The sequence below is a fragment of the Anomalospiza imberbis genome, chromosome 16 (genome assembly GCF_031753505.1).
Source record: "Anomalospiza imberbis isolate Cuckoo-Finch-1a 21T00152 chromosome 16, ASM3175350v1, whole genome shotgun sequence".
In the NCBI taxonomy this organism is placed as follows: domain Eukaryota; kingdom Metazoa; phylum Chordata; class Aves; order Passeriformes; family Viduidae; genus Anomalospiza; species Anomalospiza imberbis.
Window position 1 is genome coordinate 11,054,074 of NC_089696.1, and position 26,188 is coordinate 11,080,261.

Here is a 26,188-nt window from a genome sequence, read left to right on the forward strand (position 1 = left end):
ATGAAAAGAAAGAGCCTCTTGAAACTTCTTCAGTTGACTTTATGAAAAATTCAAAGCTAATTCTAGCTCTAGTCACGAAGTGTCTCTCTTTTGTATAAGGGAACTGTACCACTACAAATACATTGGTTAATAATTCTTGCAAACAGAGCATTACATAGAATATTCTACAAATTTTAGTTGCAGAGTTGAAATATCAGATAAATTAGACCAATGCCTAAATTCTACATATTTATTCACTACTTTATATTTCATTAAACTCCAGAAGCAAAATTTAAAACAATCCTTTCATAAGCAACTACTGATAATCTAAAAAAATCCTTAGATTTAAAAAAAAGTGACTCTTGCAATTATACAGCTAATTACAGACACTGGACAGACCTTGGGAAAAAGAAACATAAGAAGCAGGTAGAGGTTTTTCCACCAGGAAATCGCTGGGTTCTGACCACAGTAAGGGATAAAGTGAAGTTGACTTTTCAGTGCTGTTTTGAGATTTCTAAAATATCTTTCTGCTTCACAGGTGTCATCTACTTTTTAGACATGTCAAAGAGATCCTTACACATTTCACCTAAATTTCCATGTTCCTCCAATGATGTGTTATTTTGTTCACTGCTTTTCTGTACTTAAAAAAGGTTCAAATCTTAAAGTCTTTCCTCTTTTTTTGAACCAAAATTCAAAAGCCACACTACAAATTAGGCTCTAATTACAATGCAAACCACAATGAAGGAATGTGTTTAAGGAAGCACATCTCTGAATAACCTTTCTACTCTGAAATTGTTTTGAGATGTCTCATTGTTGTAATTGCTCCTCATTAGTGCAGGTGCACAGATTCTTTTTTTCTTTAAATACTCATTGTAATTTGGTATAATTTGTGCTCTTAATTTAGGAAGATTTAAATTAAGCATAAAAGAAGGATTTTAAATGATGAAAACTTCATTAATAAGTGAGCAACATACTTGGCCTCACTTTAAGCATACAAATATAATTGAAAATCTCATGGATAGCACCTCTCAGAAGTTCAAGTATACTTTCACTGAGACGCTCTCATATTTCAGGTACCTCAGCTTGAATGGTAGGTGAATATCATTAAAAAAAATTAAGTAGAAATATAAATACTTTAATTATACAGCAAATAAATCCTGAACTGTTTTTTTCCAAACAGCCCTAGCAAAAACATGATGTTTCTCCTACAGAATCAACAACTCATTGTACTGTCTAACACTGTCCTCCTTATTAGAGGCTTTTGTTCTCCTAATGGTGATTGATTGGTCAGGCATTATGGGTTTGTTGTTTTTCCTACTGAAGGCCATCAAGAACATGTCCAAATTTCGTGGCTATCACATTAATCAAAGGGAAACAAAATCCAAGGACAAGAAGCTAAACAGATGTTTTAAGAATGTGAGACATGGGCTGTAAAATGCACAGAAGAAAAAAGATCAGTCCAGTTTGATTTGTAAGGTTGGTTTGTTTTGTGCACACAAACACTGTATTCTTGCAGGAAAAAGCTTCTCACCCGTTCCCTGGGAGGATGTAACTGGACTTTATGAGAAATTCATATTTCTGCACTGCTTTCTGCTCTATCCACATGATCTTTACTCAGCAGCAGCTACTGAAAGTACCAGTGTGTGCCTGCTCCACCTTTAGTGCGTGCTTCAAACACATGGGCAGTGCACAGGAAAGAACGAGAAAAGCAAAAAGGGCCCTTTACACTTTCATTCCTTCAGAAACAACACAATGTGAGACCTTCTGTCTGAGCACTGCTCCTTCCATCCTGCCATCAAAGATCAAAATTCATTCTGCCAACGTGAATAACAGAGAAACCAACAGCCAAGTTCCAAAGGGCAACTGACCCAAAATGGAGACCTTGCTCAGGAATTCTTCGTACATCTTCCGCTTCCTCAGAGTGCTGCCCTGTTATTACAGGAGAGAGAAAAAGGAGGCAGAGCATTACAGAAAGTATTTTTGTGATTTCTTCCTACAGCTGCTCTTTTTTTTTTCCCCTCCCTTTCCAAATCTTAAGCATAGCCAGTGTAAACAGCCTCAGGCAAACGTTTCCCCATCAAATGTCTGGGCAAGTTGTATTGCTGATAAGCAAAGGCAGAAGGACTCAAATTCAATCCTGCTGTAATTTCACTGACTTCACTGGTGTTACTGTACACTGCAGATGAATTGCATCCATTTACAGGCATTCATTTTAAAGCCTGAACTTCATCAATTAACTGTTTAGCTAATTCAATGTATATCTTGTTGCCAATGAGGCTCTTTGCAATTACAAAGTAGGATAAAATTTAAAATGTCGCCCTCGTAGATCCCATCCTTTTAGGTTAAAAATACTTTAATGCCAAATGTTTATCTGTAAACCTGGTTAGTATTCCGTACAGTGTTTTATCTATTGTTATGCAGAGCAACCCATTCATATTATTATTCTAACAAGAGTTAAGAATTTGGGGGCAGACAATCCATCAATGTATGTGCAGCCACCAGCGCAGTCATTCCCACTCTACTCAGATTTTGTTGTGTGATAAATTTCTATGACACCTTCTCCTTACACGGTGTTTGATCAGCAAGACAGAAACCACAAGTTGCTGTTCCAGCATGTACTTTTGAAGGTGATTCATGTAGGAATAATTATGATGAAATTTTACCAATACAAAAATAATTAATGCATCCTTAATTCCTTCTGCAGTGACATGAAAGTCTCATAAAGAAATTCTTCCCAGGTACCAAAGAGGAACTCCAGGGTCTGCTTTGATCCTGTGTAGCTTGTTACACACTGGTGACACCCCAAATCACTCCTGCCTGGGCAGATTTCCTGGGGATGTCACCAGGCACCTGCCTAGTGCCTCCTACTTAAATCTACAAGGCACAACACAAGGATGACACACTGATCCTCTCAAGAAAAGGAAAACAAAGATGCCATTTATTTATAGACTGGGCAGAGAGGATGGAAGCAAATGTCAGTGTCTGCCATAGAAAAAGCCATTTCTCTATTCCTCCTTCTCCAAGTGACCACATGTGGGTGCTGGGAAAGTAGGGATAGAGAAGGGAAAAGGCGAAGAAACACTTTGCCCTCCAGTGTGAAAGCATTCAGAAGTGTTTTGAGTATGAAAATGGGAATAGCTGATGTATTCAAGAATTAAATATCATCCTTCTTCCTACATGTGCTATGCAGGTGGGGCTGCAACAACCCCCAAAGCACCATGAATCCTTCCAGCAGCATCACCAGGCTTCAGCTCCAGCTTGGGACCACAGCACCAGCTGGAGCTGCCAGGTGCTCTCCTCTGGGGACATCTCCCATTGGTGCCCCTGTCCTGGGGTCACCCCTGCTCCCAAAGAGCCACAGCAGCAGCAGGAGATGCCACTCTTCCCAGGTAGGTGTGGATCAGCAGCAGCTCCCGAGGCTCCCGCTGCACACCCCGGCCGTAACTCCGGGCTGGTGATGACAGTTCTGCTCAGCGATAGCATCGCTAACCCTCCTCTGACCCCTCTGTCTGACAAACTTGGTTCTCAACCTCGGGGGGCCCCGGCAGCATTTGAAGTGCCAGAAGGAAAAAAAAGTAGAGAACTTCAAACACAGGAGGCTCTGCAAACCATGCCAGTTTCTGACAGCTCGCTGGGAGACAAAGAATGGAAAACTGGACACTGCACAGTTGTTGCTTTCCTCCCTGCAATCGAGTGGAAACAAGAGCAGCAAAATTGACAGCTGTGGAAAACCAGATTGGTGGTTTAGTTTGATGGGCTGGGACACCCAGGGACAGATGTGGAAAATGCTTTTTAAATGACTTGCGGACACAGATGAATTTTAAGAAGCAGTAATCAGTAGCCATAAGTGATGCCTGACCACGGCTTTGAGTATTTAGAGATGCAGACAAGACCCAGGAAGGTGGGAATTGCAGCCATCCCACCTGGCTCAGACAGAAAGAGCCCACTACTTCCTAAAGGAACACAGGTGTGTTGTGCCTTGGCTAAACCAAGCCAGGGCAGCGGTACGGAACCCACAGAAAAGACAAGTGCAAGAGCAAAACTGAAGTGGAAATAGTTAATTAAATGTGCTGTTGCCATTTTTTGTATGGTCATATTATCTAGAATCCCTCTTAATGCATAGATCTCCTGTCAGAATGATCCCTCAGGGGTAAGGGAGAACATGGGCCCAGGGAAGAACTAGTGACTGGGGCTAGGGCTGCTGTTTGCCAGCACATGCACTGAAACCCAAGGTGACCCAGCTGATGGCTCCTGACTCATCCTGCAGGATGGCTCTATCCCTCCCTCCCTCCCTCTCTCCTCGAGGAGACAAACAGCAGCCTCTGGGGTGGCAGAGCTTCACCTCAGGGTGCCCAGGCAGGCGCAGGAGCGTTCCCTGCATTTTCAGAGCATCTGAGGCTGGATCCAGGTTGGCACAACCAAATCCCAAATTCACTTCCAGGAAGGAGAAGCCTGGCTCACCCTTATGCACATTGTTCTTACCTGAGTGTGTTTTCCTGCTCCAGCTCTCACAAGCAGAGTAAGGAGAAGGATTTTGAGAGATCAGTACTGTAGTGCAAACTAAAAACAACCCAGCGGTGGAATTACAGCCAAACAACCATGTTTTTATTTCCATTGGTATTAACCATCTTTTCTCCCATGAAACAGAGAGACAACACAGAATCACAGACTCATAGGGTGGCTTTAGTTGGAAGGGACCTTAAAGATCATCTTTAGCTCCTTCCAACCTACTTTGGCCAGCCTGATATTCCTCTGTCATCCCCTCCCAGGCATAATTCACCTCTGACTTCTGATGTCCTTTTTACACTTGTTTTCTTTAGTTGCTTTACCCAAATTGCTGAGGCCAGGGGTATGAACAGCATCTCAATCTCCTCTCCTACCCTTCAGGTACTCTCTGCAGAAGTGCCAGCCTGTGCATTCCCTGGGGGCTGGGTTTGTCCTCATGCAATATTTTCATGGATCTTCTAGAAGCAGCAGCAATTAAGACAGTACCAACATTTACAGACTATGAGATGCTAAAAGTTCACCAGAGCAGGAAAATAACCAAAAGGGATCTGGAGATGTTAGAAATGGGGCTAGAAAATAATAGAATGAGCATTCATTTGGAAAATATAACTAATTTTAAAAAATCCAAAGCAGAGATATTTGACATACAGAAGACCTGCAAGTAGTAAAGCTGAAAGAGATTCACAGACAGGAGGTGAGACCTGCATCAGACTGCAACAAGAACACAGCCAAGGCTATTTTGGTCTGCACAGGCAAAGATATCATCCAGGAATGAAGTTTAGAGGCTCCATCTCCGTGGCTCAGATGTGACGGCGCCTGGTGTGCTACATTCTGTCTCAGTACCTCTTCTCCAGAAATGTGCTCCCAAATCCAACAGAGCTTGAAGAAATGCTAAAACACTCAGGGAGAGCTGATAAGGAAGGAGCAAAACAAATCCAGCCTGTATTTGTTGGCTCAGCACTGGGATCATAGGTATGTCATCCTCATAGCTAGCATGCACTGTGGCAGGGGTTTTAAGTAGACAGTGATAATTATCTACAGATATATGACAGAAAGAGAGGGCAATTCAGTACAGCATAACTTGACATAACTCAAAGTAATGGGAGAAAATCAAGAAAATCTAATTTAAGATCAATATCATAAAAGTTTTCCAATGAAGGAATTATTCTCTCACAGAAGTTTCCCAAGGGAAGCAGTAGAAATCTTACAGCTTAAGCCAGATAAAAACAATAGTAAATGTACATGAATAATTCTGCACTGGCAAGGTTCTTGATGGCATATTTTAAAGTCTTTATTAATTCTGCTTTTTTCTATCCTATTAATATCTTATTTCAATAGTCGCTGCTTCTCCCTCTCCCCCTTCTCCTTTGTTCACTTTCTCCCTGGTTCTGAGCTGTCAGGCACAAGCTCATCTCCTTAAAGGCAGTGGCTCCCATTAACTACAAAGCCTCATTAATATTCTAAGCTGCAGTGCTCCTCCCTGAGACAGTCCCAAGGAGAAACAAGATCACTCTCATTCGTCAAATCCACACAGAAAAGGCCTCAAAGCCATTTTTAGGACCAATTAATGTTGCAAGCCCTAGGCTTAGCTTAAGCAATACACAGGCTGGGGAAAACAAATGCCCCAGAGATTGTAACAGGTCCTGTTGAGTTCCTATTCGGCATCTGTTTTACCTCATTTCCAACTGCCTTTTCCCTGTTTTCTTCCATTTTTTTCTTCTCATTCCTCCCGACCAATCTTTCTTTGTCCCTCCAGCACTCTTTGTGCCTTGTTTCCAATTCATTTTTTTCAGGTGGAGCTGATTGAGTCCTTCCTGGAAATCCCCACCTTCAGTAAGAAGCCAAACAAATGTCTACTGAGAGGCAAAGCATGACTCAAGTTTCAAAGAAAGAGTTATCCTGGCAGGAGGTGCCGGAATGGACTTCAGGACTGCACAGTCCCATTTAATCCCTGCTTAAGCTGTTCCTGAATGATGCTTTGGGTGGACATTCCCGCTGGAGCATGAAAGAAAGAGCTCCTGTGCATTCTGGCCATGGACACCAAGCAGCCCACACGGTCCGGGTGCTCTATGCCACAGATGTCAGGTGGATTGCAGCCCCTGGAGTTGCTTTATGCTTTGGCCACCACACAACCTACATTTTATGGCAACACAAAATCCTCCTGACTTTATTTTATTTCAGCTGAAATAAACCCTGCTTATTAAAGAATTTGTTCTCGGGTTCAAAGCTGTAAAAAGATGGTAGAAGAAACCCAAATAGCACAAATAAAATTAAGTATAACATTAGGAACTGACTATCCTTGATTTGTCACAACTTACAAACCAATGTTATAACTCACTTTGTGTGAGCAGTTTGCCAAATAGGCCAAATGTATTGAATCCCACACAGCTCCACTCTCAGAGCCAGGTATCTTGGAACCATGGAAACTGGAGGGTAGTTAAATTATCCTGGATCAAGTCCTCCTAAAGAAGAAATTGTAAGAAATTAATACTTCAGATTTTCTCAGTCTGGGAACTGAATTGTCTAGGGGATCAATCTGATGTTGGGATACAGACATTTGCTTCTCTGGTATTTGTGGTATTTGCTATATTTAGAATACAAATATTGTACTACCCTGGGATGTTCCCCATTCCGTGATGCTCTCAAATCCAAATTGCAAAGAAGAGGGCAGAAACTGAATTCCATGAGAAGCCTATGGCAGAAAAAAAAAATCCTTTGCTCTGTCCCAGACGAATGTAAGTAAATAAATGTTGAATATATACACAAATGTGTGTGTCTGTGCCCGTGTGCACACACACAGAGAACATCTACATAAAAGAATTTGCAACAGAGTGAAAAGTATGTAACCCAGCAGAGATGAGTCTATGAAATAAATGGAACACCCAGATGGACAGATAATTTGTGAGTGTATCACAGAGGGAACGTGTTGAAGTGGTTTTTTGTACCCCACCTAATACAATGAATTTCATGGTGTTATACTTTGTCAAGGACTGCAGTTTCACTGCACATTCTGACAAAAAGACCTATCCCAACATTTACAATATCACAGCTGATAAAACAAAACTTGAATGTGACCTTGAAGCCATCAGGGTACCTAAGCTGAGACAATGAAATATAAAGAAATATATCTGTTTCAACTAACTTCCTCTGGGACAGGCTAAATAATAAATGGATAACAACTGTAACAAAAAGCCAGCAGGAACTTTCTGCATCAGGCTTTGTCCATCCATAAAAAGGAAACCCCAAACTCCAAAACTCCTGAGATACATTTTATTCATGTCATAAACCAGTCAGGATCAATGAGACACGTAAGTGGGGAAAATGGCACTAAGCAGAAATAAAAACAAGAAATTATTAAATGCAAAGTGGAGGACCAAAATAGTGCCTGCAAGGAGAAATGAGGTGGAGAGTCAAGTGTCTCATGACAGGATAAAATCTTTTTGGCAAGTGTGGCTTTGAAGGCATGATTTGCAAATAAATATTTACAACTGGAATAAAATTTCAACACTTGACTGAGAAAACACGGGGCTGGTCATGGTAGGGAAGGAATGCAGACGAGGGAAATAACTATCTGGGGTTATGGAGGGGCTTTTTCTGACTACAGCAAAAATCTTTGGCAGAAAAAGGTCATTTATTCCTTGGACAAAAGGATTTGCAACCAGAAAATAAGAAAAGAGAAACCTGCTTGCTCCCAAGTTTTGAAACCATTTAAATGATACACTTCAAAAAGTACCCTAAGCATTACTACTCCTTATTTAAAGGCAGAAGAATTTCTGCATCCAAAATACCCAGTTAGAGGCTAAATGGCAGGAAACCATGTTTCTGGGAGTTGAGAGGCAGCCACTACGACACTTGAACTGAGCACAGCAAAAGCAGCCCCATAATGGTGGAGTCAGCTTCAAGCATGAAATGCAGCCACTGAAACATGACATAATTAATTCTTAGGCTTGAGGAAATGTGCAGAGAGCCACTGTAACCTGCCCTCACACGACTGCACAAAGACAGGTGTCTCATTTCACCTACAGCAACAAACTTATCCACCCTGCACCTACAAATAAATGGGAAGGTGACAGGATTCATTCAGTGTGGACAGGTAAATTGCATTCACCATGGACTGCTTTTAAAATTGGACATTTTCTACACCTGCAGCAAATAATTTACCATGAAATATTTCCTATCTCAGTACTAATAATGCTGTCTAGGTATCTAACACAGTGCAACAGACCACCAATTTTTAATGGCCTCAACTGTGAAAAAAAACTACAAGAAGCAAGAGAGGGAGAGAAATATATCCATGTTAATCAAAAGGTCTCATCGACTGCAGAAACTGAGCTTGCTGGGCAGGGTACAGCAGGCACTGGTCCAGAAAACACATAAATTAATTTGAAAAGCACTTAGCACTACACTAGAATCAAACCGAAGTACAACCATAATATTCAGCTTGTATGTGCGACCCAAACTAGCATTAAAAACACAGTCTTTCCCACTTGGGACTTTAAGTCCTTTTAGCAAAGTCCTGTCTGCATCAAATATTCATCTTCTGAAGTGTGCTCTCAGGTGATAATGGACACATGACCAAACTTGACAGCTCACAGGGCTGGCTGATTTTAGGTACTTCCAGTTCCATCAACACCAGTAGTGAAATCACCTCCAGGCTGCAAAGCCTGTGAACCTGACCCTTCAATTCCTTACCACAAGCAGCTGCAGAAAGCTCTGCTTAAAAAGCCAAGTAATATGTGCCTTGTCCTGACATTTATTTCCCTCCTACATTCCTTTGCTTTTGAATTTTGGATTCTTCCTTGTAGCTTGCAGGTTCATCACACCAGTTACCCCAGATACCCCTCCACTGCACCCTTGTAGGGCATGGGACAAATAAGCTGGGTGTGCCTCTTACATCTCCTTAGAAATTCTTCTGCTCTGAGTTTTAGAAATACCTCTGCCTGCTTGCCTACAGTGGGAACCTTTCAAAATTATTCATCCTGCTCACCCACAAGAGAGAAGACAAACCACTTTTCATAATTATTCCCCTATTTTGTCTTGGAGCCATCAGGCTGAATATTTTGGGATAGAATAAATTTCCACCAGCTGTACCCTCCTAATGCTAGTGATGTTTGTTTATGTGACACTGAACTCAGCCCATAGAATAGGGAGTGAACACCAGCAGTGCTCATACAGACACCCAACAGCCATCACACAGGGTAAACAAAGATCACTTTTACCCTGCTGTTTAAGAATTAATCATTTAAGGGTAAAATCTACTCAGTTCTTTTGCTGTTTTTTTCTGTTTTCTGTAACACCCGCTGGAAATACAGATGATCTCAAAAGTGTTAGTCTGAGAGCACAATGTCATTTCCTTCAGATCAGGATGGAACAATGCAGCTCTTAGAGACAAGTCCTATTGAGAAATAAGCTTTACACGGAGTAATGTCTGTTAATTATCAAAAAGAAAGGAATATTTTACAGAGAAGGAAGATATGCACATGGACATTGGAAACAAACTCATAAAAAAGTTATGACTTTGCTGAAGTTAATTATCTGTCAAAGTTTCCATTATAAACTCACCACTGAAGAACCAACAGCAAATCCATAAGCTAGCACACGCCCCAAGTGCCACAAAGGTCTGCAGAGCTTTGCTGCAGGGATGAGGGAGCTTGAAAGGAGTACAGCAACGAATCATTAGCAGCTACAACCCCATGGTATGTGTGGCTGGGTGCTGGCTAACAAAGATGGAGGCCACAGTCCAAGCAAGACTTTTTATTATTTTAGTGGAGCTGGATTTACTTTCTATCACCTGCCTTGAGGAATGTAATACAAGATCAGACAAAGACTTCACAGGCAAGGGGTGCTGCTGAGAGATATTTCCAGGCTCACGATAAGGAGAGGATTTGCATAGCTTTGGTGGGTAACAGAGGCCTCCTGAGGTTTTCATTCACAGAACAGTTATGCATAATGTTTCTCAATTGCATTTCTGACTCAGCGCCTTTCTGCCGAATCCTGTCCCCTTTTCTTTCAGTTCACTTCATTCAGTTACTCACTGATTTTGTCATGTCCGCTCTCTTTCACGTGGAAGCACCAGAGTACTCTGAGCGCAGAACTGCAAAAGAAAGTGAAAAATACCAACTCCACAAGGAAGCCCTTCCCCATGAACTCACCATCAAGATGCGTCTGTAGCTGTCTCTGTCGATGCCCCAGAGCTTCAGGTCAGTCTTGGCCTTGACGGTGGCAGCCCGGGGGGTTCCGTAGATCAGCGCCAGCTCCCCGAAGCTGCCTCCTTCCCCAATGCTGGTCACCCACTCCCCGTTGACATAAACCTACCACAGCACAAGACAAAAGAAGCAAAAGCAGTTTGGGCACTTAGTTGGAGTTCTCCTCCTAACTGCCAGTTATCCAAAAGGCTGTTAGCAATTTCCTTTCTAATTGTCAGTGTTCGGGACACAGAAGGAAAACAAGAGCGTGACACTTCCGACAGTTGGTCCCCAAAGAGGGGAGCAACCTGCTCTGTGGACAGAATTTCAAGTTGTCTTACTTCAGTACAATGACTTTATTTACTCTCTGGGTTTTCAGCTCCCATGGTTAGCTGGCATCATGTTTTTCCCCTTGTGTTCAAGGCTCAGGCAGTCACAACTGCAGAACTGTCACAACTTTGGCTTTTTATTAACACTGTCAGACTTGAAAGGAAGGAGGTTTGTTGATATGTGTAATGAGGATTACTGAAATGTGCCATGGCCATGAAATGAAAAACAGTCAAAACAAGGAAATATCTTTTGAAAAGGAACATTTTTCTTTTTCTTCCCTAAGCCTAGTGCATCGAAAACCCATTTGAATGTAACTATACAGATGTCCCTTAGTGAAGATGACTAAGGGTTTTGGACTTGAGAAGCTCTAAGCAGAATGATCCTTTAACATCAGCTCTAGAGAGCTCAGGAAGCAGAGTTTGACCCACATCCTAATTAGGTACTATATCCTCTTGGAACATGGTAGGGATTGATGCCACTATTGCCATATTTTTCCTGGATGATGTTCAATTTGAGAATTCCTGCACTTGAGTGCTATGTGACATCTGCCCTGGAGGAAGGGGACTCATGCAGGTGTTTTCTGCTGGGCAGCTTTCTCCTCACTATTTATTCATGAACAGTGCTGCTCATGAGCCATAAGAGTGCATGCAAAGGCTGCTGTGGGCTGTGCATTCTGCAGCTTGCTATAAAGTGCACAATAAACCCTTTCAATTCTGTCACTGTGCCTTTGAGTTTGGAGGGCAGGAAAGACTGGGTGCATTTACTCAGGGCAGAATATACCCCAGCCTGTTGCAGACCAGTAACAGCATTTGCTGTTTCATTTGCTCGGAAATTCTGTGAAGAAAAATAATATGAAAAAAGGGGCAGGTATTCTCATCTTCAGCAGAAAAGTATTGCAGAGGCAAAGTTCATAACCTGACACCAATTAGTGAGTAATAAACCAGCAGTTTTTAAAAAATGGATGAATTAGAGGAGTGGAAATCAACCAGTATTAATTTCATTTGCTTGGAAGTTCTGTGAAGAAAAATAATATGAAAATAAAAGGGGCAGGTATTCTCATCTTAAGCAGAAAAGTATTGCAAAGTCCATAACCTGACGCCAATTAGTGAGTAATAAGCCAGCAGTTTTTTAAAAATGCATGAATTAGAGCTGTGCTCAAGCTGGGCATGAGAAAAGATGGTGACCAAAATAAATGAACTGGGGTCAAAACTCAACAACCTGTCAGTATTAATTTTAGTTCCATCTTCGTTTTATGATGAAAAGGCATAATACAAAATACAGCTGGAATCAATCCCAATTTATCTTCACAATAATCAATTAAGATTTGCTCAAGCTCCTACTGAGGCCAGTGAAATGCTGGTTCAGTAGGAGATGGATGAGGCCACGAAGCAGTTCAGCTGATCAAGAGACCTCTTGGGTATCAGCTGAAAAGGAGCAGCTGAACTCCAGGCAATGTGGTGGCTCCTGGTGCTCCTGGAACATCTGAGGATCAAGGGGCTTAAAAATAAAGGGTAAAAATAATCCCAAACAGGCAGGTGGTTGCAGACTGCCAAGAAAAAGCTGAAGTCACAAAAGCTAAAGCTTCATTTCATCACCATGACAGGATGAATGTCACCCAGGAGAATATCACACAAGAGAACAGCAACAGCCTTCCCTTTCAAACTTTCACACTCACCACAGAAAGAAAATCTCACAGAACATTGAATCTACTTTTGATTCTCCTCATGATGAAAAAATGAAAGCAAAAAAAAGAAGTTTTAAAAAAGCCAGGCAAACCCAAGCAGTTTCCTGGTGAAACGAGCGGGTAATTCTGTGGTTTTTTTTTGTTTTTTTGGGTGTTTTTTTGGGTTTTTTTGGGTTTTTTTGGTTTTTTGGGGTTTTCTTGTTGTTTTTTTTTTGTGAGACAAGCAGGAGAAATGGATGAATAAAATGAGGATTCTGAAAGGCTTGTAACATAGTGAGAATGCATGAACATTTCTAAACTCTATTGGTTCATTGCAAAATTGCCCAGATGCATATTTAACTGTAGAGGCACCCTCCTTCTGCGGGAATTTCACTGGATGGGGTTACGGGGTTTGCTACACTACAGTAATCCATGTGTTCTCAGTAAAAAGTCTCAGGGGTGGTGGGGAAAATCAAAATTCCAATGGGTTTTGGATCACATCCTGAATGTCAACTGACATGGTACCCTTGACTCTTTTTCAGCACACCAAAAATACGTGTATGTGTAGAGTAGGTGCTCTTCTGTTGAACAACACAGATTTTGTTACTGTAGAAGGGTCTGAATTATAACTATGAAAAGAAACTTATTCCAACACATATTTTTTAAGCAATATGGTGACATTTCTCGTTAAAGCAGTGTGCAGGATGTGACTGCAGCCCAGAGAGGGGAATTATGCTGGTAAAACTCAAAACTGAGCAAGTGAAGGATGGACATTTAATGTTGCACAGTCGTTATTTAGAGAGGCTGCTACTGAACTGCTCTAAGACTCCTTTAATTTTGCTGTCTTACTTGACGGGACTGTACAAAACATGTTTGACATCTCGCCTTAAACAGTTTATGCAAATGGTCGTTCCTCCACCCTGAGGGTGTCAGGTTTAAAGTGCTCTGAGGTGAAACCAAATCACTGATCTGACAGTCACTGGGCCCAGCACTCACTCCCCCAATAAAATGTCATTTTGAATATCAGTCTCTGAAAAAGAAAACAGTTGGAGAATAAGTTGTTTTCTAGAAGACAAACCACTGGACTCCATTCTCTACAAAGGCCTAAGCCAACAATCAACTTCTGTGTTTGTGATGAAATTGAAGTGCATTGATGGCACAATACAAAGCCATCCTGCCCTTTAACAGAGTTCAGCTCCACTATAAATCCCTTTAAAATAGATTTGGAAAGGAAAGAAGTTCTGTTTGTAAGGTGTGGGAAGCAGAGCTATTTTAGTCTCAGAACAGCTTATGAAAGTCGATTTTATATGGCAGCAGCTCAGATGATCTCCCTATTTATCCTAAAAAATGCTGGGCTGAGGTTTTGGCTGAGCCAGTTTTAGGCATTTGTGAACTCTCACCAAAGAGGTGAGTACATAAATGAATTATTCCTAATTGTCACTTGACCTGCCAGTCACAGATCCATAACAGCTGGAACCTTCTTTCATGCAGCTGAAGAGGAAAAGTAGAAGTGCAGATGCCCAAATATGACCAAACCATCAGGACCATCTACTTTTCACAGAGCAAAAGTACTTTAGGTTTCTATTGGTTTCCATCATTTAATGTGAACACTGCAATTTCTGGGGGCTTGAGGATCACACAATTTGGTTCATTTCATTATCTTTTTAGGAGGCAAATGGGCTGTGATATCCATGGGCACTAACTGTGGGAGAAGTTGCAGAGTCATACAACATTCAGTGCCACAGGAATGAATCTGGGCCTCCCTCACCTTTATGTTCTTTCTCTGGAAATGCAGAAAGGAACCTTGCCATGGACATTTTACCTTGAAGGCAGGATAGGAACATTTATCTCTGAGCTTCACTGGAGTGAATTTATCTTTCGTTTAATTTTGTATTGCTGATTTCAAGTTAACTTCTAGCATTTTTTAATTTTTTTTTTTGTGCTGCCACTTTGTGATCTGTGTAGACAATCTAATTTGTTCCAGGCATGGTAATTCTTGTCTTAAATCCTCTCCCTTGTATCTATTTGTAATAATTTGTGCTTTGTGTCTTGTCAAGCCTTAATATTTGTTCTCCAAAAATGAAGATGAGTTTTATTTATTGTTGGAAAAATGAACAAGCATTAGACATGAAGGGTAATTTTATGTGGGTAGATTTCTCAAATACAGTGTTTTATATGTAAGTTTGAATTTGAACATATGAACTTGGAGACTGCCTTAAGAATCTTTAAAAGTTCAAGTTGAAAAACTCCAAATATTAAAATGTTGTGCTTCAAATTTCAAAAGGCAACCTTCCAATATTAGAAAAATTATTGTTAATGAAAGAATTTAAACTAGAGGCAATCTATGGAATCTAACCATTAAATATAACTGGTTTTAAAATTCAACAGTATTCTCACATCAAACGCTCTGTAATTTTCATCTTTGTATACAGAAATTAGTTTGCTTATACAAATAAGGGCTCCACGAAGATTTGACCTAAAATCAATAAATAATTTAATCTATTGTCCACAATATTCATGTATAGATTCACATAGAGATTTTTTTCTGTAAATACAGAAATTAAAGAAAAAAACATTGAAAAGTTCTCATTTTGATTTTCACCATACTACAGCTTGGCTGCTGTTGTCTTACAAGAGGAAAACCTGAGAATGCCTGTAGAGAAAGTTGCTGTGACATTAAATAGAATAGGAAGTTGCTGGGTCTAAAAAAAAAATACATCTGTTTGAAAAGGGTAGTCTATGGTGCTTTTTAAAGTAAAAAAAATGTGAGGGTATGAGATTAAAATAACAAACAGGAAGTCACTTTATACTTAGAAATATGGATTAGAGATTTTTGCAAGTCATATTTTAGCAGGTACTTTCAACATCTTTACTGGAAACTATAATTTAAGTTCTGCCAGCTCCTTTTTGGCACATGCTCCCACTTGTCTGAGCAGGAAAGCTTCCAGTAGACAAGTGACCTCTCAGACTTCAAACTTTGTGCCATCATCTACCTCGTGTGCCCTGTACCCATCTGCAGGGACAGCCATGAGACAAAATTCTCCTCAACCCTGATGTGCTAAGGAGGAAAACTGATAATACCATGCCAGCTTTGATGAAAGTATACCTGGTTTGTAGGATACAGTAGAAGAGAGAAAACCCCCATGTTTTCCATGGCTTACCTCTTCCTCATTCTAAAATCTTTCTTTTACCTAGGAAAATTTGTGCCCTTCCCTTGGCCGACAGAGGAAAATATATAGATATTTTATTCTGTGCCAACAGGGCTTGTTTATACTCTAAGAAAATGTAAGAGTTGAGACTGAAGTGCTATTTTATTAAAAAAATATTTTATGGTGCTTCTAATTTGACTCAGATTATTTTGTAAGGGAACATTTTAGAAAGTTCTTACTTAGTCTGTGGGGTGCCTGTGCCAAAACTCGAACAAAAATTACTTTTACATGCTGCAGCTTTTTTAACTCAAAACACCACACATTGATTTCGTTATTTTCACTTTGTTGGTGGTTTCTGTTTGGTTTTGGTTGCTTGGTTGATAGACTTTATTGGGCTTTTTTTCCCATTTTGCCATGACTTTCTTCCATGGGTAGGGATTTTATGATGACACTTGCGACCTCCTTTATGTCTGTGTATGGAAAACCTGGGAGCTTATCAGTCACGATGATTCCAGAGTAAACTGCTCCTTGAATCCACCACTCCTGGTATTCCTGCCACTCCCAAGCAGATCAGGGAATGGCAGCAGAGACCCTGGCCAGGGGTTAAAGCCTCTGTGCACGTGCCAACACCAGCTGAACCAGGCAGAAAATGGCTCGAGGCTCTGAGTCTCAGGGTCAATTGTCTCCACTCCAAGTCACTTTTCTTTCTTGGAGAAGCATGGAAGCATGCCAAAAAAGTATCTGGCAAGGCTTAAATGAACAGCAGCTCGCTTACGAGTGCCCTGGGGTTTCCTCAGACAGCAAGGATTTCAGCAGTTCTGCCCAGAGAGCAGCAGAACTCTTCTGGGGAGCACCACAGACGGGGTGATGGTGCCTGCCCAGGGGCTCTGGGAGCTGCTGCCCTACACAGGAGCAGCTCACCCTGCCCTGGTGCCCTGGAACAGACTTTGCTCTGAGGGGGAAGCTGGGATCACCTCCCTAAGCTGGGATCACAGCTTCCCAGTTAAGGCAGGCAACTTCCAGCCTGTGGCTCCTGCATGAGCAAACGCCTCCTGCCCTGCACAGCATCTTGCACTGGAATTCGGGGGGTGTTTTGGCTGAAGTTTTAGGAAAAGTTTAGGAAGGAGAAAGAACCAAGCTGAGCAAGATGGGGAGAGCACTGGAAAATGCATCAGGAGGCACCTTAGGGGGTGCTGAGGTGGGGCAGTGTGAGAGCTGGTCACAGAAGGGTTTGGCCAGACACAGATGGTCAGAAGCTGCGATGGCCTCTGGACAAGCACAGTCCAAATTACATTTTTAAGTCTTGTTAGGAAGTATTCGTCCCACAGGTGATGTCTGTACGTGTCTCTGGTAAGTGTTAGGGTGACATTGTGGTGGATATGTCCATTTTAATTTGTCCTAGCAGCTACAGGCTGATTTTAGGGGAGTAGGGAATGAAAATGCTCATGAAATCAAAATTACAATCTACTCAGTGAAACCCTACCTTGTCACTGTTCTTTAAGAGCAGTATGTGCATATAGAATATTAACTCTTTTGCAAGTAATTGCAAGGGGTTTTGCAAACTGTTTTCTGATGCCATTCAGTCCCTCCCTCACCATCCCTGAGCTTAACACTGACGAAAGCATTCCTAAAGGTGTTGAGAGAGGACAAATTATTTTTAAAGAGGATTAATCTATAACTTCAACATGTGCATTTGCGTGTTTGCGGGTCTGATTCAAAGCCAGTGAACTCATTTAGCTCCCTATCGGTCCCAAGCCAATTATTTTAAAACTAAATTTTAACACTGTTCTATAAATATTGCCCTTTTATTTTCTGGCCCTGTGGATGTGGCAGTGTTTGCTGTTGAGAGGGTTGTCTGATAGGAACAGTGAGTCAGACGGATTTCCTGAGGAGCAACTTCCAGAGGCAGAGGCAGCATGTGAGGTTTCTCAATTCCCAACAATACCAATTAGATGGTCTCCTAACACAAACAGAGCGCTAAAAGAAAATAACTTTCACTAAAATAACTCTGTGCCTCCTGCCTGGATTTAAAATAAATCACCTTCTTCTTTAAATATGCCAAACCAAACTCATGTGGGTATCTGAAGAGTAAAGTTGCTAATGAGAAAGTCTGTCCTACCCAACTACTGTGGGTACATGCTTGCAGCAAAACTGCAAAAGGGTGAGTTTCATACAGGGGAGAAATGACAGGAGGGGAATAGTTTATGATTTGGAAGGCAGGTTCAGAAAGAAGCTTCTTTTCAAAGACTTGCTGATTAAACCACTGCGTACTCCTGTAAACATTTTGTGGTCTAACAGATCACTTTACACTTATAATAATCCTTGCTTTATTAATATGCTGCATTGTTCTTATATTTGGACCTAATTTTAAAAGCAAATTAAGGTTTCTAAGATGAAACTCACTGCCTGAGGCTGTATCTCAATTTCTGGAAAAAAAAAAAACAGGAAAACAAAAACAAACAACACATGAGCTAAGCTAACTGATTAAAGAAAATATTTTCGTTATGGTTGATCTGAACCCTCAGGTGCATTCCAGCAAGGTGGCCTGCTCTGCCAAACACTGCACACCTCCAGGTGTGGTTAGGGCTCTGAAGATAATGTCATTTGCTTGGTTTTGGTTTCCTGCTTGGAATGGACAAATAACCTAGGATGTAACACATGCCAAATTTAAAACTATTGAACAAATAACTTAACACAACAAAAGCAAAGTAATGAAACCAATCCTGTGGAATCTAGTTCAAGAAGAAAGGAGACAGACCCGCAGCACGTGGCTGGCTCAAGCTCTCTGCCAAAGCACACAGTTTTATTCTGTAGCTTCAAAATAAATATTATACTGCAAGAGCATACTTACATCCACCTCGCCTTGGTCAATCACATAGAAGTTGTCTCCCTCATCACCTGGAAGCAAAATACAAAAGGTGATTGTTTCCTGAAGGTCTGCCAAGATATTCAATAACTTCCTGTCCCTGTATTTAATCCTGTACATATTTGCACAGGTTTGTACACCAGATTACTTACAGAGAGATTAATTTTCTGAAACATCCTTGCTTATTTGCCTTCAAATAAATTTGCCTTAAAATTTGCCTTAATTTGCCTTAAAAATAAATCAAAGTATTGCCATGATTTCTTGCTATTAATACCTTTCAATTGCATTAATCTCTTTTGATTGATTCAATACTTCATTCAGGGTAAACACTCAAGAGATTTTAATATAGCCTGAGGGTAATGAAGTCCTCCACGACGTGCTGCAGGCATGCAGGTAAGTTGCCAAGTGTGATAACTGTGATACAGCACAATGAGGTGTTGAATATTCCCAGCAACCATAAAAATATTTTCCATCTCTACTCTCATCTTGCCTGTGCCACCCTTATGCATCCTGAGCTGGGGTTTACTTCCTGACTATCTTCAGTTAAGGAATGAACATTTTCATTTGAAGTGCTGTTTATCTACATTTAACTGTAGCACTTTGAAAGCCTGGAGATCCACCAGAGCGAGGTTCTCTGCATGTGTAGCAGAGACTTACATCCATGAACTTATCATATAGCTGCACACTTGGAGGCCTTTGGAATGCGGTTAATCTTCCCATGAAGCAAAGAGGGTGAAACCTCAAATGGAGAGATGTGAATTACAGGACCCTAGCAAACACACAGGAGGAAAAATGACAGGAAGAATTACCCTGTTGTATGACTGTTTCTCCTGCGATGTGTGTGACAGGGAACATGGCATCAAATATGTCACTGGAAAAAAAAAAGAAACATTTCTTAATAAATCAGACCTATTTCTTATCTAGGCAGTAGACCAACCTTCATTGTTTCTTTTGCCTTTGTTAACAGATTTTGCAGAAAAAGGAAAGGAAAACATTAGCTATAACTGGAAAGTGAACCCCTGCTCGGCAAGAAATCAAAATAACTTGTTAGGCACCAGCTGTGGTTTAAAACTGAGACCGTGACTTGGTGTGTCTTGTTTTGAAAGAGCTCCTGAATTATATGGAGAAAGACACCTCTTACAGCAGTGCACAAACTGGCCAGCCTGAGCACTGTGTTGTCTAAGCAGAGAGATTTCTGATTTTCAGCTGTGATGGGTTTGTGGCCCAGCAGTGACTGCCAGATGCCCAAACGGGAGCTCTCCTCTTCTGAACATCTGGCCTTGCATTTACAAGCAAAACCTGTTCCACAATACAGAGCACATTTGGAAAGGTAGTTGGCTCTAAATTAATGCAGCATAAGAGCTGGCAGGAGATTGCACTGACAGTGCAGAAGAAGCCAAACTCTGAAAATCTCAGCGAGTAACTTGTGAGAAGGAATCCAAGCGATGCTACAGAAAGAGGGAAGCTGCAGAAGAGCCTCGTGCTCATTAATCACGGCTGAATTACACACCTTTCCATGTCTCCAGCTCGCTGTCACATCGCCTTAAAAGGCCAGGCAGAGCAGTGGGGATGGGAACACACCCCGCACCAACACTTCGGGCAACGTGCCCAAAGCCAGTCCTTTGTTTATTGAGGGAGACAGCAGGCTCTGTGGAGCCAGGGCTTCCTTTCCCCACATCAGATTTTGGGGAACTTATTTTCAGAAGCATGAACCACATCGAGACGGGCGCTCCCCACCTCTCTTCCCCTTCCTATGCATCAGCCTCAAGGGCTAAAGGAAATAGCTCCCCAACAAAAACAAAAGGCAGCAAGAGGGGATTGTTAACTGCACTCTTCCCTGGTCTGGCCTAGAATGGCCCATCCAGGGACCTGTGGTGAGATGAAACACTTCAGTCTGGAGTGGAGAAAGGACCTCACACACACAACTACACAAACAGGGAAGAAACCTAAGATCCTCATCAAAACAGGCAGAAGATCAGCCACCAAATCTGTGAAACCTATGCTACATTTCAATGCCTTATATGGGAAATGCATATTGTAAAATCCCATTATTAACTTATTTCCTGTTCAACTGTTCCAGACTTTATTCAGGCTCAGTTCTAGGAAATGTTTCACTCCTAAGTTCAAATTGCTCATGTCTTTCCTCTTCATCAGTCTGAATGTTTTTGCTCAGGATCACAGCTCTGCGTCAGCACCACTCCCAGTAGGAGAACTGGGAGATTTCAAACCAAGCACCTCCTGCAGCACCTGCAAGGGATGCTCAGCCCATGGCCTATATATAACAAAATGATATATTTTACTCCTGTTGTTTTCATCAGGCCCACTCCATGCTATTCCTACTCACACTCAGGAAACACCTCCACCATGGATACAAAGCCTGCTCTGAGGCATCCAGGAGAAACTTCTTCCTCACCTCATTCTGAGCACCAACACAAAGACCTACAACAAATTATTTTGAAAAGCCTACGGATCTTATTCTTAAATCCACTAAGCTCATTTTTGTGATCTTACTTAGGTTCAGCATTTCTCCACTTCAAGGGATTTCTCTGCTGGCAGAAGCCATCTGCCTGGTACAGACAGATCTCTGGAGCTGGTCCTTGTGCCAGTGCTCCAGCTGGAACTGGGGGCCGAGGTTCCAGCGGGATGGGGAAACAGCCACACAGGTGGGTGCCAAGCTGGAACAGCCCCAAGGGACTTTGTGTCCATGAGGGAAGTCCAGTTGCTCTCCAGCAGCTCTAGGATTGGGAATTCAGTGTGACAGAGGCTCGTTTGCCTCCCTCTGGTTTCACCTTGGCTGTGCTGGGGCTCCTCGCTGAGCTCTGAGAATGGTTCTGCAGCCTGCAGAACATTTACTGAGGAAAAGGCACTCTGTCAGACAGAAAGTCTCCAACGTGATACATCCAAAAATAGGTACAACACAGTGAATATCAATAACCAAACCAAAATGTGCTGTTTGAGCAAACTTGGAAACTTTTCCTTTTTTTTAATAGAAATACAAAGGAAATAACTACCCGCAGTTTCACCCTTTCATCCTTGTGTTAATCCTCTATTTTATTTATAACTTAACAATTGACTGTACAAACAGTGCCCAATAAATTATGTATAGCTCTGCACCCTTCTCCAAAATGTTCCAAATTTTATTTCTACATCACCTTTTAATTTTATCAGAAAAAAAGACTTCTTTGAAACTCACAGACTAAAAGTTTCATCTGACAGTGTAATGAACCCAAAGTCTACTAGCGGCAACAGCAGATTTACCCCAATACTCTGCTGTGTAGCAAAATATTAGTGTAAATATTCTAGTACCCTCATATATGATGGGGTGAAATCTTAATCTTATTTCAGTGAAGACTTAATCTTATTAGGCCAAGACTTGGATTTTTAAAGAGACCTTTGAAGGACATGTCATCAAAAATTATTCTGAAGTACATCTGAACAGAGAGACATGCAAGGCACCCAAAGTTATGGTGATGTTGATTTACAACTCCAAAGTGAAACCAGGGCATGACTTTAATATAAATGTAAGCAATCAGGAATATCACAACTGTCACTGAAAACACACCACCGTGTTCCTTTTCTGTTGGAGAATTACTGCTTTTAATTGATATTGTCAGGCCAAGATCTCTCACGGCAATTAATGAGTTGAAGTGTTTCTGCTTTTGGATGCTCAATTTGAGATGCATTGAACATCCTCAGATCTCCAATGATATGGATCAGCAGACAGCCCCAAAGTTTCTCAGCCAAGAACTGTGCCTTTCAGAATGGCACCAAAGAAAACCATCCTTCTGGAAATTATCACCTCTTAAAGTACCAAGTGTTGAAGATCCCTGTAGGAAATCTGGCTTTTGAATCAGGTCAGACTAAGTGTAAAACAGGTTTGGAAACTTTTATTCCCTCTATCTTCAGTGTCTTAAATAAACACAAAAATGTCACAAGGATCAATATACCAAAACACTTCAAAAATTTGAAGTATTTGTTCCTGAACCAAACCAAAGTCTGAAACTGCAAAGAACCAGACCTATTTTCCATCCCCTCAATAAAGGTCTGATGCTGGCATATTTAGTTCAAGCCATGTGTTCCTGGGCCTGTACCATGTAGAGAAAACAAGCTTTAAATAATGAATAAGTTGAGTAAGTGGTGCTTGCTAAAGGCATAAACAATACAGCCAAGGCCAAAAATATGGTCTGCTGCTTTTCCCTGTACCACACACTTGTTTATAAGACATCCAAAATCATTCTCTGGTCATTACAGCAAAAAACAGCCCTTACAAACACAGTGCTGCAACCATCCCACCACCAAGCAGAGACTGCAACTACAGCTCTGCAAAAGTGTATTTCTAGTGTTTGAAGGTTTTTTTTAAATAATTATGGCCAAACACATGCAAACACATTCCTAACAACCAAATTTATTTTTTCAAGCACAAGCAGGTTTTATTCTAGCTCAAACAGAAAGCCAGAAATTCAGTAGTTAAGTCTCCAAACGTTGAACTACCATGATTTCATCTTCTGTCTGAGCTGCAGCACCAAGAACACAGCAGCCTCTGTCTCCTGCCCCTGCACTGTTGACACTGACCGTGCTCGCAATGCTGTGTGCTCAACTGATATGGAAATGGTTTGATTTTCTGCCAGGAATTTTATGATTGTGCTGTAAATGAGAACTGCTCAGAGGGATTTCTTTATTTTGTTGACCGCGTATCATTTGCCCTCTTTCCAGATGACTTATTCAGGTGGCAGATGAAGAAAGTAGGGCACCAGTTCTGGTGTTTAAGCTGTTGTTTCATGAGGCTGCAACCAAGAGAGCTGCGCTGCACCCGGCGCATCCTAGGCTCAGCATCAGCACTTGGAGGGCCCTTTTCCACCCTCTCCACAGCCAAAGATTTTGACAGGCTTTGCAATTTTTTTAAGCCTTCCCCACCTCCTCCCAGAGGATCTATATCTGGTTGCTTGTGGCTCTTGGGAGCCAAGCATTTGTTTCAATCAGAAGGTATCAGGGGCAATTTTTTGTGTAGCTGCAGGTGGGACTGTATGTACCCAAATATCCATGTTTAGATCCAAAGGGAAACACTAGCAGGACACCACTAAGGTTGTCCAGGGACACTTCTGCCCCTTTAATCCTTTGCAACCTTTTGATAATATCACTCAAAAACAAATCACAAGAAAAGATTGTGAGCAGCAGAGAACATACAGGGAGCAGTGAACTAATCCAGCAAAGTGAAACCAAGAAATGCGTTTAGACATGAAATCTCTATCTATTCAATCAAAAAATACCAGCTGTCTGCTTAGGGAATATCAAAATTTAGAAGACTTTTTTAAAAAGGTCAAAGATATCAAAGGCTTGCAGCAAGTTTTAACACATAAAGTGTCTTCCATGAGTGTACATGGAATTGCAAACAACTGCAATCAGATCTGGAATCACAGGGGCTGATCCTCTGCTCTCTGGCATCTCTGATGACTCCTGGCCACCTGGCCAGGTTGAGCCAATTCCCTCCTGATGCCAAGAAGGCAAACTGCCCTCAAACCAATGAGACTGCACCTATTTAGACCAGAAAAGGATCTATCACGGTGATTGCAGAATAAATATAATGAAACACTTTGCTGGTTGCATTCAGTAGCATTTTATGGACCCCATTTGCCAAGAAGCAAATGCCTGTGCTAAGAGGAAGCCAGTGGAGAAGGCAGGGCCAAGGGGTTCTCTTTCTCATGAGAAAAAGTGAGTGATAAAAATAAATCATCTCATCTGCTTTTACACCGAGGCCTCTTGGAGTTGACGTAGAATAGGAGATAGAAAAAAAAAGAATTATGTGCACTGTGGGTAATATAGCACTGGCAATAGGCAACTGAGAAGAAGCTTGTTAAAACAAAACGAGAGAAAGAGAATTCCAAGCACTTTCAGAACCAGACCATGGCAATGGCCAAAATAGGGAAACTATGTAAGACAATTTATCAGTTTCACAATCAGATTTCTTTCCAGCCCTTGCTGTGCTGAATGCATTGCAGGGAAGGAAAAATGGAAGAGACAAAATGTATACGTGTTAGGCAAAAATGGAAAATCCTCACTGTACCTGCAGGTTATAATTTGTCAAGAGTTCAATCAGAACAATTTCATTGTGCAGGCAGCCTCAGAAAGCTCTCAATGTTTGTGCTATGCAGTTTTTCCTTCTTTTGCTATGTCTCTAGCAAAACAAAGCCAGCCCTGTGTTGTTGAGGACAGCTTTAAAAGATATGGAGCTGTTCTGGCATAATTCAACAAAAGACATGCAACATTTTCTCGGAATGAGGCTGCCCTAGCAGCAAGATTCAAGTATTTTAAACCTTTCCTACTTACATACCTTTAAAGTTTAGTAAACAGAGTTGATAGTAACTCCACCTCCCTTTAGCTGTAGCTTTGGGTACTATCAGGGTACTATTATAAGATTTCAAAATCAGGGGGGTAGGAGGTGGGGCTGTAAGGGGTCTTCTTATGTACTTCTGAGATTTTCTAGTGATTCATTTCCTGAAAAGACAACATCTTTCTAGCAATTTTTCTAACAGCAGCTCCTCCAACTCTGTAAGGATGAAGAGCACAAAATTTAAACCAGACTGGCTTCAATAAACATCTGTACAGTGAGGGAATAAACACAGTACTTTACCACTGAATAAATTGCAAGGGTCTCTGTTGTAAGTACAAGGCTCCAATCCATACTCCTTGTTCCTAGGAATGCTGCAAGTCCTTGCTAAAGTACAATACTGGAACCACCAGGAGTCATTACTATGATTTACTGACCACTGAGAATAAAAGCATTGCAACCAGGTAAAAGAAAAGAATTCCTTTTTAGAGGTATTTAAAATTAACAGCCCCGAGGTTACAATTGCTATTATCAAATATGTGATGTGGCAGGCATGTACCTAAGAAAGAGTCAGTACTGAAGCCTTAACAAAAACATTACCCATCTGCTTCTGTTAATTTGTTTCCCTGGTAGGACAGCAACAAATTAATTATGGCAGCATCCAAAGTTATTAACAATTTAGAATATTTAATTACTTTATTATAATGGCTGATGATTAGTTATTATTACAATTAAGACATGCATTGATTTTACCATAATGATCATAAAAATTGGACATGAGAGGACATTGTGAATGGCAGGTTAACACTAAATTCCATGTCTAATTCCATAACATGTATTAAGTCACAGGTCCACATAACTAACAGACACATGAAACAGGAAGAAATAAAAATTTATCATCTTCTATTTCTGTGAAGTATTTCCATTTTTACTGTTTTATGAAGTCCCTTTATAGGTTCATTAATTATTACACCAAATGAACAGAGTACAGCTTTATGGGCAGAGCATCAATTCATTTTACAGGCCCTGTACATCTACGTGCCAATGGGTCACATCATCTTCCACAAGTTAACAGAGCTTCCAGAGAGAGCTTCTGCAGGGATCTTCATCTGGAAAGCTGTGTGCCATGGACTAGTGCAATAAGAGTCTAGCGCAATACTAGTGCAAAAAGGGGACAAACAATGT

The 26,188-nt window shown here is 41.2% G+C and overlaps 1 protein-coding gene across 1 annotated transcript in view; it reads right to left on the minus strand.

Moving 5' to 3' along the window:
• Positions 1 to 26,188, minus strand: part of PRKAR1B (protein kinase cAMP-dependent type I regulatory subunit beta) — a 92,399-nt gene that overhangs the window by 21,168 nt on the left and 45,043 nt on the right. Inside the window, exons 4-7 of the mRNA XM_068207006.1 lie at positions 19,488 to 19,549; positions 18,664 to 18,710; positions 10,638 to 10,796; positions 1,848 to 1,908 (exon numbers count right to left, since the gene is read on the minus strand). Coding sequence (XP_068063107.1) covers positions 1,848 to 1,908; positions 10,638 to 10,796; positions 18,664 to 18,710; positions 19,488 to 19,549 — 329 coding nt within the window. The remainder of the gene's footprint in view (positions 1 to 1,847; positions 1,909 to 10,637; positions 10,797 to 18,663; positions 18,711 to 19,487; positions 19,550 to 26,188) is intronic.